The sequence below is a fragment of the Gadus macrocephalus genome, chromosome 23 (assembly GCF_031168955.1).
Source record: "Gadus macrocephalus chromosome 23, ASM3116895v1".
Lineage (NCBI taxonomy): Eukaryota > Metazoa > Chordata > Actinopteri > Gadiformes > Gadidae > Gadus > Gadus macrocephalus.
In genome coordinates this window covers 6334615-6352488 of record NC_082404.1, presented here as the reverse complement: position 1 = coordinate 6352488, position 17874 = coordinate 6334615, and the positions used below count along the sequence as shown (strand labels likewise).

Genomic DNA, 17874 nt, shown 5'->3' with positions numbered 1-17874 from the left:
AGAGCATTGTTACAAGCAGGTCTGGGAACAGAAGGGGAGCGGGGGAGAGGAGGGGGATGAGGAGGAGGAGGGGGAGGAGGAGGAAGAGGAGGAGGGAAGGGGAGAGGAGGAGGAGGAAGAAGAGGAGAACGAGGAAGAGGACGAGGACGAGGACGAGGAAAAGGGGAGAGGAGGAGAAGGAGGAGAACAGGGATGCAGAGGATCGATAAGCTGTTAATAATTGATCCATGTAACCTTTTACACAATATTCACTCATATAGAAACATTTCCGACGATCGATGATCATCATGTTTTGTTTAGTGAGGTACATGATATAAACTATTTCAGGGATGCTGTTAGTCCAATATTTCAGGGGTCAACCTAAAAAAAACTAAATGGAAAGGCAACTTTGTGGTACTGTAGTTCCCTGACACCAGACTGCTACTCAGCGGGGGTTTGAACCAGCGACCTCTGGATTGGAAGGACACCCTCCAAACTGCTCTAAGCCAAAATAAAAGATTAGTGTTTTTTGGCAGTTATAGAGTTCTTAAGACACTGATGTTTCCCCCAAAATAGATAGAGACATGGAGACATCTAATTGGTCGGCTTAGAGCGTGTAATTGCAGAGTTGTTATGTGTGTGTGTGTGTGTGTGTGTGTGTGTGTGTGTGTGTGTGTGTGTGTGTGTGTGTGTGTGTGTGTGTGTGTGTGTGTGTTATGCCTGTGCATAACGAGAAGAGGGCGTAATTATGCCAAGGAAGCAGCGGGGGAGGTGAGTTCAGAGGAAGAACGATAAGTCGCAGAGACACGTGTTGACAACAGACAAACTGAGCGAGGGGGAGGGAGCGGGGAATGGAAAGTCACCGCAGGATGCCACTCACTGAGACTCAGTCAAGAACATCAGGGGGTAGGAGTAGAGAGAGAGAGAGCGCAAGAGGGAGAGAGAGATGGAATGAGACTGTTGAAACAGTTGAGGCGGTCCCAACACAAACACAAAACTCAAAAACCAAGGAATGAGATGAGGATTGAGAAAATTGACGCATTGTGTCCATTGCATCCATCCATCCAAACCGTCCCGTGAGATTGGTGTTGGCCACTGGATGTGCTCACCTGTTATATGAACTGAGCGCACGCTGCACTGGTCATGTAGGTGTTTGGAGCGTGTTCATCCATCCGTGCGTTTGCTCCTACGTGTGAGATGTGAATACCGTGTCGACCACCAGATGTAAAAGGCACGCAAGGACCGACCGCACGAAGACACCCTGCATACCCCCCGACGCAGGGGTCTGATGGCATGAGAGTAGCGGAGGACTCTGGGGGAGGGCGTGCACAGACGCCATGCCGTGTCATTCCTGAGTGCCGTCGTCCTACTTCCTGGTTGAGCCCACGCTGATTTTGATTGGATGCATTTTGACTTGTTTTGATTTCTGTTATTTGCGCATGGTGGGAAGTGCTTACATATTCTTGTGACGTCTTTCTTCGCTTTTATTTGGGGGGTATGCTGAAGAATTCCACTGATTGACTAAGTGTTTTATTTGCGCATGCTGTGCTGAAATAATTTTGATTTCCAATTATTGTGTTTTCCTCTTTGCTCTTGATTTGCTTACCAATTGTTTGTCGTTTTGAGAATACACACAAGACATTAGACAGACAGACATTAGTTTAAATCTAAGGCTGCTTTCTATGTATTAATCAAGTTCAATAGCCCTATCAGTTATGATCAGAACTATTATGTCCCACAATGCAATTATAAGTGTTTTTCGTTTAAGGGGTTACATAAGGAAGGACCTTGTACTAACCCTAGTAGGAGATAAGGTAGGATATTATCTTAATGGAAAAATGCCTTTCATGTGTTTTTAATTATATGATTATATGAAAGAACAAGCAGGTGAGAGCTCCTCTCTCGGTGTATGGCAATGTGTGTCCAACACAAAATCACACATACATAATTGTATCGAGTATTATATAACAACCTATCATAAAATATGATCGTTTAAGAGATATTTAATTGATTTGGTTTGTTTTAAACGGACACAAACACACTATTCCCATCAACACTATTCCCGGGATGAATAAATAACAATTGGAGATATATATTAATTTGAGATACATTTCATATATTTGGCATAGGCCTACCTAATATATTCTAGTGTAGGCTATAAGCCATACAGACAGAACACACAACTAGGCCTATATTGCACATTGCTGCGAGCATGACTGATCTCCTTTCCTTCAAGCCAAGCGCTTCAATCTACCGATGCTGGATGGATTACGGTTCTGCGGCTTTTCCATCACCTCCGTGTGCACACTCCTTTTCATCTCGCTTGGATGGGGGGCTTGCGTCTTTTTATCTCGCACGGATGGGCGCTCGTTTGCTTTGGCCTGCCGGCTTTTCTTTTCAGCCTGTGGCTGAGGTGAATCCGTTTGCACCGACACGCACGTGCACACGCACCCCTCGTACAGGTGCGTGCACGTTAACAGTGCACGTGAGCACATACCGCCACCATCGATGAAGGTCTACCTCCACCACTGCTGCTTAATCCCATTCCATCTCCGACTGACATCTTTCCTGTATTCTATTTCAACAGGTGTCAATCATCCGGGAGAATTCTAGGGGTTGGCATGGCGATGGTAGAAGCGGTGTTCCAGCTCCCCGCAGTATGAATCAACATTAAAAAAGGGAGCCATCTTCTCAGACAGTTACGAGCGAGGCGCTCCCCGGAAATGAGCTTCTGGAACGCGGCCCGTCTCTGAGCTACGGCTCAACAAGAACATTTTAGGGTTGTTCCCTCTTCGGATCAATACCGATCGTTTGTTCTGTCCTGGTTTATTGCCGTTACCTCCTGGGTAAATCTTGGAAGGAATCTACGAGGCTTCTTATTGGCTGTTTCAGGGAACAGAGGGAACCCAGGGACAGTGAGTTTGAAGGATTTAATTATGATTTTATTACAACTAACTACTGGGTCAGGTGACATGAGAGGATTTCATTGGTTGCTTTCACGGTACTGATTTGATGAGGTTGTATCGATCCGGATTGAACAGTCTGCAAGTCTAAGCCAATCACAACAGTTTCCAGACCATTTGCCTAAATTACTCTCACCGTTTGCCTGAATATCTCACTGGGTTCCAGAAGGTTGCTAGTTTATTCCCCGCCTCCTTCTCGCTGGGTGTCCAGGTGTCCCTGAGCAAGTCACCTAACCCTGACTGCTCCTGACATGCTGGCTGTCACCTTGCATGTTGGACTACGCCGTCGGTGTGTGAATGATTGTAAGTTGAGCAGTCTGATATACCAAAATATCAGACTGTTGAATGATGTTATAGGCATTTGTAGAGTATGATATAGTATAGTACTAGTATAGTAAAGTATTAGTGTAGCATGAAAAATGTGCAATCTGTACTCCAAAATCAACTCACATAAATATGAGAACCAGGATGTTACCCTTTTACCCTAAAAGGTTTCAAAGGGTTGTTGTTGGCAACCAGTGTCCTCATAAGACAAAGAGATGTGAGGAAGGCTCTGCTATCACCATCATCTTCCTCAACCTCAACACTCGTTTGGTCTCTCTCTCTCTCTCTCTCTCTCTCTCTCTCTCTCTCTCTCTCTCTCTCTCTCTCTCTCTCTCTCTCTCTCTCTCTCTCTCTCTCTCTCTCTCTCTCTCTCTCTCTCTCTCTCTCTCTCTCTCTCTCTCTCTCTCTCTCTCTCTCTCTCTCTCTCTCATATATATATATATATCAATCGGGACAATATGTCATGACTACCACATTGCTTCCCCTTCCAGCATCCTGTCTGTCATTCTGTCCTTCAAAGAGTCTTTCTTTCTCCTTCAGTACCTCTTGCTCTCTCCCTTCGTTATTAACGAACTACACCGCCCTCTAGTGGTCACAAGAGGTAATTTCGGATGACATCAGCTCTTAAAGGGTAAATGCCCAACCTAAAAAAAACAACACACACATACACCAAATACTACAAATAAGAAGCCACCACTTGTCATCGAAGACAGTCTGATAACAGAGTCTGCCATCCCTTGTTAAGTTTTGTCACCAACTGTCAGCACCTCAGGGTATTGTGAGGAGCTGTTGCTGTAGTGCTGGATATTAACCTGTGTGTCTCTTCTTCCCAAATCTTCACCAAACCGCCCAGGGTCATAAATAATGACTAAATCAGCACTTAAGCTCCCTCAACCATGAAAGAGGAACACTTTTAAGGACTGTGTGTTTGTGTGCTTGTGTGAGAACATGTGTATGAATGTATCCATGCGTGTGTGTGTGTGTGTGTGTGTGTGTGTGTGTGTGTGTGTATATATGATCTTAAGTAGGAACTTCCCAGTTGTGCTTGCGCAGCACGTTTAAGCGTGTTTCCTTGTCTACACGTAGATGCTTGTGTGTGCGTGTGCGTTTTTGTGCGCAGTGAGTGAGAGTGATAGGGGGAGAGGGGAGCAGATGGAAAGGCAGAGAGAAGAAAAAACCTAAAGCTCCAAAAAAAAAGACAAAGCTCAGCTTAAGCCCACTGGAGACAGAGGAGCACCGTCTTGATTCAACCTTATCCTCCGCTTCCTCTTCCTCCTCCGCCCTCCCCTCCTCACCATCCCTGTCCTACTTCTGCTCCTTCTCCCCCCCCCCACAAAGACCCGCCCTATCCCCCTCATCTTCCTCATCCTCAACCTGCCTTCCTCCTCCCTCTCTTCCTCCCTCATCCCCACCTGCCTCATGAAGAGATATGGATATATAGTTATTCATGTCTGCCATCTGCCATCATCATCATCCACACACCGCACAGGAACAACAGACAGACAGACAGACAGACAGACAGACAGACAGACAGACAGACAGACAGACAGACAGACAGACAGACAGACAGACAGACAGACAGACAGACAGACAGACAGACAGACAGACAGACAGAGGCATAAGGAGCTGCATATTCAGAAGACAGAGAGAGATGGAGGCTCTGTTAAAGCAACCAGAAATTATGGGATGTCTACAGTGTATTGCAAGATGGTCGCTTGGGAGAAATACTGCAGGAATGGAGTGTGGATGGAGTCTATCAAGCTGCAGAATGCAACATGTACTACTAGAATGCCGTGATGATACCCTTGTGGATCGATGACACATTTGGTATTATTGGCTTTGTGAAAATTACTCAATATTGCTTTCTTTGAGAAATATATTTTCAAATGTGGCCTGTGAAGCCCTGAAACTAACTTTGATTAAGGAGAAGACTTGAATGGATTCATCTGTAACTAATTACCTCAACAGCTGTCAGTTATTCATCGTTATTATTTATCAGTATTATAAGTTATATTAGTATATTGATTTGTATTAGTATAATTTTTTCTTTTTTTTAGGTATTCTCCTTTTCTGTCACCAGTGGACAAACAAACATGTCAACCTCAACTTTATCCTTTGTTCCATTTGAGCACGTCACTTCCATATGGCGACCCCTGATTGGTCAGAGAATGAATCCAAACTCCAATTCCAAATCCAACTGAAACGAAACACTCACCAGTTGAAATATCCTGGTTCTTCAGTGTGTGTTGGATGGATCAGAACCCTGTGAGACGATTAATAAACCATAGTTATGCTTCTCGCCTCGCTGAACACAGAGCCAAGCTGTTGATGAATGTAGAATTAGGTTGTTACTCAAAGAGAATTTCAACCTAACCGATAGGACTAGGGGCCAAGGGGCCGGCACTACAAAAGAACTCAGAGATGACAACGGAAATTAACTGCCGGTTGGTCTTGTCGACGTTGCAGAGAGACGGACACAATGGAAGAGGCGTTAATTAAGTCGAGCTGATTTTGTGCTCAAAGGGCCCTTGGCGACAGCATGAGCCCTCCCTAGCAACAGAGCACATAACCTGAAGCAGACCTTGCTCTAACCGAGGTTAATGGGAAACCTTGTTGTCAGTATTCGTACAAGTGATCTGCCCTCATGCACCTGAGGTGTGTTCAGGGCTCTGTAGTAACGACTTATATAATGATCAACATGAAAATCATAACATGCATTTTTATTAAAAGATATATTTTTAATCTATTTGAAAGAAATACTGTTTTTTTATCAAAAGCCCATAAACCTTGTGGATTAATCTGGATTTGAACCTTTCGTATTCGTAAAGAAAGACAGTGTCTCTTTTTTTAATGACTACAGCCTAAAATATGATTTTGAGACACTAAATGCGGCCAGCCAGCCTTATTCATAAATTATTAAATCAATTATTAACGGTGCGGTGTATCGAATTGGGTGGAATCTGGCGGAGCAGACTTTGCAGAAAGTATATTTTAATTATTGTATCATCTTATATAAATAAGAACCGTTCACTTTTCGTCAACAACAACTCTTCACTTCTAAAACGGCGCCCCGCCATGTTGCAGCCCCGTCCTACTTCTGTGGCCCAGAATGGACCCACGGCTCTTCAGAGGCTGCCTTTAAAGGTGACATATGTTACCCCCAGGTGTGAGCGTGATTAGGCGTCCAGCACCCATCTAGATGGACACGCCCACTTGTGATGTCAGAAGAGGCAGATTTTCTAAACGGCTTGGAACGGCTAATCACACTCTTTGTCCTTCAGAATTACTTCCTTACTCGTAAGTTCTGATCCATAGTTAGAGACGAATCAAAAAAATAAAATGTATGAACCTATAAGGAAACCTCATCACTTGGCTACTCAATGCTGTCCTCTACGTTGACATCATTTCGGAAGTACCTGCTGGCACGTTCCATACCAGTATAGGCCATCGTAGCCTCTCCTCTGCTGCTGGAAAGGGATTTGTGAGGGGGGTTGGGGGATGAGGGGGCAGGTTCTATAGTGGATTAAAATCTGCAATCAACTGACTTGATGCAGCTGGTTTTACACAATGCACCTTCAAACAGAACTCCATTAGAAATACAAGCGGATTAAAATACAGGCGACCTTGATATTAACATACTGCTTCATCTTTAATATACTGATACAATACATGATTTCTAAATCAACAGAGTTTCACAGGTAGTTTCGAACGACTGGATCGAAATTATATGCATACACAACTTCCACTTATGCAAATGAGCAGGCAGTGATATGAGATATGCTAATTAGAAAACCGGTGGGAATATCACAATGAACGATTCCAGAGAGTGATTGACAGCTTGCAGGCGGGGTGAAAATCCACACCAACTGAATCAACAATCACCCATTCAGCAAACTGTTGTTTTTGTCTCAAAAACACACTTCTCTCCGTCACTTTTCTTTAACACACACACACACACACACACACACACACACACACACACACACACACACACACACACACACACACACACACACACACACACACACACACACACACACACACACACACACACACACACACACACAGCAGGGGATCACCAAAGCCCTGAGCGCCCCTCAAGCATGGTATAAAGTACAGTGTTTACACACCCAGACCACCGCTATCTAAAGCCCTTGGGACCACTTGTGGCCTTTTTCCATTATGCTTCACTGGCCTCAGTGGCCGGGCTCCACTCCGTTTTCAGTTTTGGACCAAGTACAGCAACAAGGCACCGCACGGCTGGGATCTGCATCCCGATCACTATGATCAGGGTGCATCTTCAACTGATGATGACGAGCTTGCTCGAGTCCATGACACAACAACACACTTATTGTAGCCCATTTAGTTGAATTTTAAAGCCTACCGTAAAATGTGATGACTTTTATTTGTTTCAAGCACACGGAAAACCCACAATTAAATCGGTGATGATTTCTTAAAGTGAGAATTATTGTCTAATGTCGTCTTTAGACCAAGACTAATCTTTGACAAATCAAAGCTTTTTTTTTTTGACAAGCGAATAACTAAAATCAGGGTGGTGATCTCCTTAAATCAAACAAATATTGACAAATCAAGCTGCGTCTCACATAAACACAAACTTATTGCATTTTGATAGCTCCATGTTCCAACAATGGCTAAGTTCACCCGTCTGTGTGTATGTGTGTGTGTGTGTGTAAGTGTTTTTGTGTGTGTGTTTCTGTGTGTGTGCTAGAGAGAGAAAGAATGAGATATAACGAGATATAACGAGAGAGAGAGAGAGAGAGAGAGAGAGAGAGAGAGAGAGAGAGAGAATCTTATCCCTTTTAAAATGCTAATGTTTTGAAGATAGCACCGTTGCTAAGATTCTCTGTGTTAAGTTACTAGCTTGAAGTAAGACGGCACCTGTACTGTAACTAATACATTCAGCCTCTTCTTCAAAACCTAATCTACCAAGATAAGCTTGGAAAAGCAGACTCATTTCTACGAAAGAGGTTACTTACTTTGATGAAAAAAAGTGTCTAATCTGACCCAAGGGAGGGACGATATGGACGGTAAATCTACAGATAGGTTCAAACGTAGACCGGTTTAAAATGTCAAACAAAGGGCACACAATGACATTTTTTCATTTCCAGTGCATTTTCACGGCTGAGGGTCGAGGCAGCAGGATTAGGACAGGACAGCAGGGGGCAGCTTAATCTCAGTAGGTTGTTTTTTTTCCCACACGGATTTGACGGACCAACAACAGGGGGAACCTAGCCTCTGGAATAGATCTCGTATACAAACCCTGTGCTGCCCGTCCCCTGGAAACGACAGACAGGAAGTGGGTCGGTTCAACGAGTGTATCACCGCCATTCGACCACACATCCTATTCCCCGGTGAAAACATGGCCCAGCTGCTAGCATCAGTGACAATAAGCAAACAAGGTTTTTCTTTATTGGAGTCTGAAGCCTTAGACCCCACCGACTGGGGACACAGCAGCAGAGAGGGGAGGGACTTCAACCTGAGATCAATATCTCATCGATTGACCCAGGCAGGAGTACGCCGTCAATACAAAATACGCCCAATGTGTGGAAAACAAAAGTGTTAATGGGTCATTTTAAACCCCTCAGTGTTCAGAAATTGCAGCGTGCGTCAACGAGACAGAACGGGAAATTGCAATCGATCGCTCCACAGCAGGCTGTTGTCAATCGGTAATCAGCGTTAATGATGTATTTAATTCATTCAATATTTGTATTGATGTCATTCAAACACTACTCTCATTTGCACTGCCGTATGGGCATTTTTTTTTAGAATGCTTTGTTGAGGACAACAAAGGAATTTTTGCTATGACATGTTTACAAAAGACAAAAATTATATTAATGGTAAAACAGCCATTTCTTCTATCGTTAGGAACTAATTTTTTTGATGAAGGAAAGTGAGCTGACTCATGGTCACACCTCAAGTTATAATTATAATGTGATCTACATTCCCGCAGTGGGATTACTTAATGAAGTTTCATGATCTATTTTAGTCCATCACAGCTTACAGGAGAAGCAGCTGTGTGGGTGTGTGTGCGAGTGTGTGTGAGGTTTTAAGGCCATAAGTATCAGAGGAAAGCCCCCCTACAGTGTCTCTCAGTGGGCTATCTTGATGGCTTTTTGTCCCCTGCGAGCTACCGTAGGGCCATCCCCCATCTTCATGTGAAACCATCGCTATCTCTCCACATCATTAAGACCAACACCCGCACCGGATCCCAGCGGAATTAATCCCTTTCTCTGGGCGCTGCATTAAGGAGCTGAGGAGGATAGGATCTGCAGGATCCAGACCCACCATGGAGATCACAGAGCGATGGATTTACGTGGGGAAGTCTTCCGCGATAAGGCTGTGGAAGTCGATACGATTAGCTGCTTAGCACCGGAGGTCAGGGACTCTTGAAACCCTGATAAGAGAAGCTCTTCAACCCAAGAAGATAGGAATACGAGCCCTAAAGCAACCTCAGCCATGTGGATCGACAGGATCTGCCCGGGAACAGAGAGGACCTCTGGAAGAACAGTTATGACCGGTGTTGGTGGAAGGAACCACGGCTACACGCTAGAGTTTGATGAATAGGGGGCGGGCCACTCATCACAGATCTTGTCAGAGGGTCTGTTGACCCCAAAAACAAAAAAAACACACGACCGCTTAGGTCAGTAAATCCATCTCATGCAATATTCAACACCAGCCCTCCTCACCCAATGTTTCCAGGACTGCTTCCGCTTGTGCGACACGGAGGAAGCTGCCCCAGTAGAAGCAGCGGTCGTCCACACACTGTTCCAGGCAACGGTCGGCCGACCTTACCAGCTCTGCGACCTCGGCGAGGTGTGAAGCTATGCACCACTTCAACAATAGAGAGGGTATGATGATGGGACGGGTTGGAAGGTAAATGAACGCAGCTGTGACAACAACAACAACGTCCGCTCAGTGTCTTACAGCGTGTAAACAACAGACGCGTCAGGCTGAGAGCACCGACAGAGTCGCTTTTGGTGGTCAGATCTATTCAGCACCATGGACAGCGCTATTAGGAGAAGGGAGGCACGCTTTGGGTTTGTTGCACATCTTGCGGGGCGTTTCTAAATAAAGCACACGGGAACAAGTGAAGATATAAACAGTGAATGAGGTTAAGAGGTTATGTTTAATGGCTGCATGGCTGCATTGGATCTGGTTTGGTTACATTGGATTTGCCAAACGAAATATGAACCAGATGTTCGGAACAAGAGACTTAAAGGACGAATCCGGTGTAAAACAGATCTGGGATATGTTTAGTATGATAACGAGTTGGAATGTTCGTTTGGGATCAAAAAAGCGTGAATAGATGCATTCTTAACTTGGCTGTTTTAGCCGATTATACCAAATCGCTATAAACTTGGAAAGATGGGGGCATTTGTTTGGTAAAAACTAAATCGCTATTTTAAACCCATTAAAAGGCTAGAAGTAAACCGACACTTCTTTGGTAGTATAATAAGGGTCTTAACATATAAAACGAGGCATTGATAACTTTGTAAGTGTACAGATTGTTTATTAAAAAGGACATTTTATACACATAATACGTCAGTAGTTCACCCTTCGACGCCATCTTGTTTTTAAGACTCGATAAGTAGAATGGCGAACACAGAGCTTGCGTGTTGCTGACGGATGTCACAATCTGTGTTCGTCAATCTACCTATCGAGTCTTCTACTTCTAGCCTTTTCAGTGGTTTAAAATAGAGATTTAGTTTTTACCATAACACATGCCCCAATCGTTCCAAGTTTATAGCGTTTTGATAGAATCGGCTAAAAACAGCCAACTGAAGAATGCAGGCCTATATCGGCTTTTGTACTCCAAAACAAACGTTCCAACTCGTTATAATACCAAACATATCACAAATCAATTTTACATCGGAATTGTCCTTTAACTAGACTCTAGGTTTTACTATAAAAAAAATAATATTGAGCTTTTTCTTTTGGTACATAGGCCTATTTGTTTTTGTAGCCGTCGGCAGAGCGTCATCAGACCGACAGACATCCAGTGACGTAAAGGTCTGACGAGTATGACTTAGAATCATTCTATGGTTTAAGCAGTAATCAATAATCAGTTACAAACAACCATTCATCTATTTTAATATAGTCGGATGAACCAGTAGTCTGATTAGATCTGTTCTGAGATTTTCCACTAAGTATAATGATAGCAAAGAGTAAGAATCATTCGCCTCGGAGTCATTGGAAATTGGTAAAGTTTCTAAACAACAGGGAAGGGAAACCCAGAACATGAGAATCAGGTCAGGTGGAGGAGGATATGGAAGATAGAGGAGGGTAAATCAGATTCATTCTTACATCCTCGTCCTCGCAGTGTGGTTGGAAACGGTGTCGCAGCAGGTCTGGTCCCGGACCCGGGTCGGGGGTCGTTGCCTCCTCCTCGACCCCCTGTCCCAGGAGAAGACTCGCCTCCGGTGGGCTGTGCTCCGGGAACGACTTGTTGGTGTCGATTTTCCCCGCAAACCTCTCATACAGTGAAGCCATGGCGAGGCTTTCAGGTCCCGAAACGCAGATTCAAAGAGTCGATCAGTAATGGACAGTTCCTGCACTCGAGCCGAGGCGATTGCAAAACAATCAGATCAGAATAACGAGGGGGATGATCCGGGGTGGGACCAGGCAGAATAACCGGTCTTGGAACCGAAAGCCCACGAGTCAGTCCCAATCTGAAGTCAGGGCACGTAGAGGCAGGGGAGACTGGGTCCGATTCTCCTCGACGACACCGAGCACACAGCTGTCCCAACTGTCCCCCAAACGAAGGCGGGAACGACACACAGAAACCTCCTCTCTGGTGAGATCCAAGGGCATGGACACGATCCTCTTATCCGGATTGGTAGAGTTATATTCTTCCCGGTTGGAACCCGAGAACAACACGTCCAGAAGACTAATGGACTACCATATAGAGGAGAGTTGACGGGTGTTTACGGGACGAAACTTAGACTTTTGCAGATAGTGGGTGTTCCTACATGTCCCTCACTTTGTCAACATACCGTGGCGTTGTTTTGTCGTAGTCTCTCTCCCCCCCCGATAAGGGCAGTGTTTTATCATTATTATTAGTGCAGCAGCGCCCTCCAGTGGTGAGATAATACTACAACGAAGAAACTACAAAAAACAGCCGTATAACTTCAAAACTACTAGAACAAACATCAATATAAAAGATACACATGACAGACACAAGTATGTGCTGTAGTGTTTACCCAGTCACTGCTAATGAGCACAATCCTTCAGCCATATTCTTTCTAGTTTAATAGAGTGCTGCTGACTGTTCAGAGACGACCTCCACAGCAGCCACCACACCCGAAGCTCCACCTGCTTCTTCTCGTCCCGTCCGTCACTAGAGACTGTTGCGCTCCCTGCTGCTGCTGTTGTCTTCAATATCGTGTTCACATCCCTTAAACTGATGAACTCCTCCACTCCCCTCACTCCGTCCTCACGCACTCAGCACAACGCGACGCCCCCATCCCCCGCTGCGGGGAACAGACGTAAGGTGACGGCCGGGACACAACAGCCAACGAGTCGATCACGCACTGCTTCTCTCTCCTTTGGAGGAGCAACGAGATCCAAGACGACGATAGACTTCGTAATTGTTTTTTTTTCATTTTATTTTGTTGAGATGATTCATAATACCAATACAGATCCGAGTATATCATGCAAGAGAGGGAAAAGTCAAAATTATACTTTTTCTTGTAAAACCGCAACTTGCACTTCAAACGTTAAAAAAAAACAAAAAACGTTAAGCTCTGTGAGAAACGAAAGAAAAACATGGCCCTGTGTTTGAACTCTCACACATCCCTCGTTCCCTCTCCATCTTCAGTGCGAGAGTGCACGGTATTATCTCTGTGCACTCTCGCACCCTCTCACCTGCTCGCTCACCGCATCATTACACCCATTACATTATATAACAACAGAGATAAGCCTAGCTTCTTGGACTGTGGCAAATCAAATCAGCGCGTAATTCCATCCTCAGCCTGAAGCCGGCTAGAGGTAGACAAAGAGGCCAGCCGCACCACCGAGGTGTAATACCAGGTGATCACCGCAAGGGGGCAGCGCCGTGCGACTTTTTATTCCCCGAGCGACAGACTGTAGCAAGCGGGAAGGGATCGGTATTCAACAGCCGTCCTTGGGCGGATTACAGCGAACTTCCAGAGGAGACGCACAGAGATCCACCCGTGTCTGATTAAAAGGAGGTTCGAGTCGGCGGTAAAATTATTTTTAACCATGTCATCACTTTGAAAAGAAACTACAGAGATCTTCAAAACGCACACACACACACACACACACACACACACACACACACACACACACACACACACACACACACACACACACACACACACACACACACACACACACACACACACACACACACACACACACCCTTTATATAGTTTATTAGGAAGATGCTGGGCCTCATTAGTTTGCATGTATTCACATCTGGTGTCTGGCTCCTTAGACTTTCCTTCAAACAGCGCAGACAATGATGAAATCTCTTGGTCTTATATCAACCCCCCCCCCCCCCCTTTGTCGTTGGCGTTGTGAATCCATCAACTGACAACCGGGTTGCCATTAGTTGCGTCGTGTTACATTTCTAAAAGAGCTTTGATCAAGATTCGAGAAGAGCTGAGGTAGAAATCTATCATTAAGTTACCTCTACACACATCACTTTGATCACAACTTTGGAAGAATCAGACACTTTTATCTCAAATAAATGAGTGTATCTGTCGTTCAGAAGCTGGTAGAGGATGAGGATACATCTGCTGATACACATAACTATCAACCCACAAGTCAATTTTCAATTAAAAATATTTAAAACACTCATGATACCACCGATATGAAATATGTTGTGCATTGGAGATGACACGCTGTAACAAGGTTTCTGAAGCCCACGCCCTCATTCCATGAACCCAGGGTTCCAAACCTCACAGAATCAACTTTTAAATCAATTTTAAAAAATGCATGAATAAATGCTGAATAAATGTTCAGTTACCGGAGCGATAAGCAGCCGGCCACCAGTGTCCATCACAGCCCTCTGAGCGGAGTAAACAATAATTAGGAGAGGAAAATGGATACCTTTTAGACAGGAGGACTCGTGATAAACAATTTAGCTAAGCAACAATTAAGCTGTGTGTTTGTGTGTGTGCGTGTGCGTGTGATTGCGTGTCAGCCACTACAGAGTGCATTAGTGTGGAAATGCGATGAATTTAAATCAGAAACGGGACAGCGCCCACAAACTACTAATGGGCCAGACCGAAATATGCAGCAGAGATTTAGAAAATAAAAATACACAACGACAGCCTCCCGTCTCCCCCATGGAACCACTGTGCTGAGAGAATACCGTTTGTTTTAATTCTTCGCACGGGACACCGCTTGCAATTATTCCAGAGGTCGGCTGGGTGACCTCCGAGCACAGAGAGGTCGTCGTCGAGGTCAGGAGGGTACCAGGGGAGGGAAACAAATCTTCAAAAGAGGGAATTCATGAATTCAGATCCCGGCTGTCTGTATTTTAACAACCGCCCCCCAGCGAGGCTCTCCTTCAGGTTCTCCTCTTCTGAATGGTGTCGTGACACGGTCCACCTCCTCCTCCTCCTCTCTACTCCTCCACCCCTTTTCTTTACCTCCTCTACTCCTCCATCTATATTCTTCACCTCCTCCATTCCCCTTTGTTCTCCTCCTCCTCTGTTATTCACTTCCTCCCTTCTTCTCTGTACTCCTCCCTTCTCTGTTACCTTCCACCTCTATTGTACACCTCTTCCATTCTCTCCTTTTTCCCCAACTCTATTCGCCTCCTGCTCCACTCGCTCCTCCTGTCTTCTTCTCTCTCCTCTATCTGTTAGATCATCCACTGTTCTCTACCACATGCTCCTCTTCTACTCTCCTCCATCTCTATTTTCCTCCGGCTCTCTTATGCCTTATCTCCCCCCCCCCCCCCTCCTCCTCCTCCTCCTCCTCCTCACCCTCCTCCTCCTCCCCCCCTCCTCCTCCTCCACCCTGCTCCCCTCCACTATGGGCGTTGAGTGTACCAGAGACAGATTCTGCACGGCTGAAACCAAACGATTTAAAACTTGAAATCTTCTGAAAACATCTTTCAACTTACGAAAACCAAGAGAAATCTTCAATAAAAAGTAGGCAGCAGAAAAGTTCCACTAAGCCGGTTTTTCGCACTTTATAGCTCTCTATCTATATATATAAATATATATATATATATATATATATATATAGCGTATGGACTTTTCTGGCACACTGAACCAAGGCATGGCGAAGTGTGTCTCAATCCTATTTGAAACGGAAGAGATAAAGTCCCTGTGAAATTCAGAGGGACAGTGGACAGGAGCGATGGATGGGAGAGAGAGGGAGAGGAGGGAGGGATGAGGGAGAGAGAGGGGGAGGAGGGAGGGAGGGATGAGGGAGAGAGAGGGGGAGGGAGGGATGGATGGCGGAGAGAGGGGGAGGAGGAGGGAGGGATGAGGGAGAGAGAGGGGGAGGGAGGGATGGATTGGGGAGAGAGGGGGAGGGAGGGATGAGGGAGAGAGAGGGGGAGGGAGGGATGAATTGGAGAGAGAGGGAGAGGAGGGAGGGATGGATGGGAGAGAGAGGGGGAGGAGGGAGGGATGAGGGAGAGAGAGGGGGAGGGAGGGATGGATTGGGGAGAGAGGGGGAGGGAGGGATGAGGGAGAGAGAGGGGGAGGGAGGGATGAGGGAGAGAGAGGGGGAGGGAGGGATGAATTGGAGAGAGAGGGAGAGGAGGGAGGGATGGATTGGGGAGAGAGGGAGAGGAGGGAGGGATGGATTGGGGAGAGAGGGGGAGGAGAGTGGGATGGATGTGGTAGAGAGGAGGGAGGTAGGGATGAACGGGGGAGAGAGGAGGGAGGGATTGAAGAGAGAGAGAGAGGGCGGGAGTGAGGAGAGAAGGGACACTATGGAGTGGCCAGAAAGCAACAAGAGCTGTGGAAGAGTGTCTGTACGGTGAGAAAGACGTTGCATATGCAAATTCAACAGCAAAAGCAAAATAAACCCAAAAATCCTTTCCCATCTGGTGGATACGAGAGCGGAGCAGGTACGAGCTTTGAACTCTTATCTTTCCCGAGCTCTGCTGAATCTTAATGGAAAAACAACTCAATTAATTGAAAATGACAAATAATTAGCAGTTATCAAGCAGTTATGTCTTTTACCCACCCGATATCGTGAGTTATCAGTCAGGATATTGTAAGAAACACTTTGCATGACAGCTTTTACCAAACAGCAGATATATCTGGGTCCAAAACATCCATTACTAAACCTTAAATTCCATATTGATACATTTCTACTGTAATACTTATACACTATACCATAATAATCTCTACTCGCTACTCTAATCTCCCTACTTCTATACCATACTCCTTCAACAAGCAATTGATGGAATTGTACTGATTGAGCTTAAAGTATATTTCCTGGCTGGAGAAGTGTGGATGCAAGCATACACACAAAATGTGTTATTACACCCCATGATCCCTCTATAATGTATTTTCGCTGGCAGCTCTTTCATTTAATGTTTGTAGTGTAAAGAAACTGTCGAGAAAACTTTTATTCAATAATGTCGACGTTGGATTTTTATTTTATATTATAAATAAATAACTAATTCAAATCAATACATTTATCCCCGCATTCATTTTTCTGCTCTATCATGCTTATTTAGTATTCTGGCAGACACAACGAAAAGGTTGGCTGAGTGACATCAACAGCGGACTTTAAGTAACTATTGATTTATCGAGGGGACAAACACAACTTAAAGGCCAGAGGGAAACGGAGCTGGGACTAACATCCACAGAGGGATCTCTTATTCGCTGGACTCCGTCATCCTCAATTTCAAGAGGATTGAACAAATCCATACCCAGAATCAATGCCATTTTGAGGATTGACATTGTTTTGATAGCGCTCATTTGACCTTTGTGTGACAAATGCAAATTGTCAGTGTCAATAATGTGTAAAAAAATAAGGAACAAACCTAGCCCCAACGTCTTTCTGTAGCTATCAACTGGGCTAGTAAAATAATCTGATGAAGCGGGGACAATGAGAGAGAGGGGGACATTTTTATCCCCATAATGCGACAAAGAAAAATAAAACCAGAATTATAGGAGAGGGGAAGGAAACTATAGCAGGAATGTGTCTTGATAGCTTTTTGTGGCCTGTAGCGAGAGAGAGCCTACCCAACTGAAAAAAACATTATGGCATGGTGTACCATACTGTGTCTATTATACACTACACCCACTCAGACCTGAGACTATGAAACCACCACAGAAAAATCCAACCTTTAACAGACGGGAGCATACACACGGTGAAGCAAAAAATAAAACGATCCCACTTTTATTTCTTTTAGAGTCACAGCTGACAGACGGGGAGCTGTCGGTCTGATTCCTTGGCCGGTGAGGCAGCGAGGCACCCGAGGGCAGGGATTCAAACCCAGCCTGCGAGACCTGCCTCATGTTTGCTCTGCCGTGATGGGGACTGTGAGGCCGGCTTTACAGTGCTGCTCAGAGCCGTGTCTGAGTGAAGCCGACCAGCAGGAGTATAATAGGGGTCGTGTTTAACGGCTCAGGCATTGGCAGCT

At 45.2% G+C, this 17874-nt stretch overlaps 1 protein-coding gene across 4 annotated transcripts in view; it reads right to left on the bottom strand.

Moving 5' to 3' along the window:
- Positions 1-17874, bottom strand: part of dpp6a (dipeptidyl-peptidase 6a) — a 183706-nt gene that overhangs the window by 106214 nt on the left and 59618 nt on the right. Inside the window, exon 1 of one of the 4 annotated variants that reach the window (XM_060044482.1) lies at positions 11592-12305. The exons of the other annotated variants lie outside the window; for them this stretch is intronic. Within the exon in view, the coding sequence (XP_059900465.1) occupies positions 11592-11777 (186 nt within the window). The 5' untranslated portion in view covers positions 11778-12305. Of the gene's footprint in view, positions 1-11591; positions 12306-17874 lie in introns of those variants that run through there. 4 annotated transcript variants of the gene reach the window in all.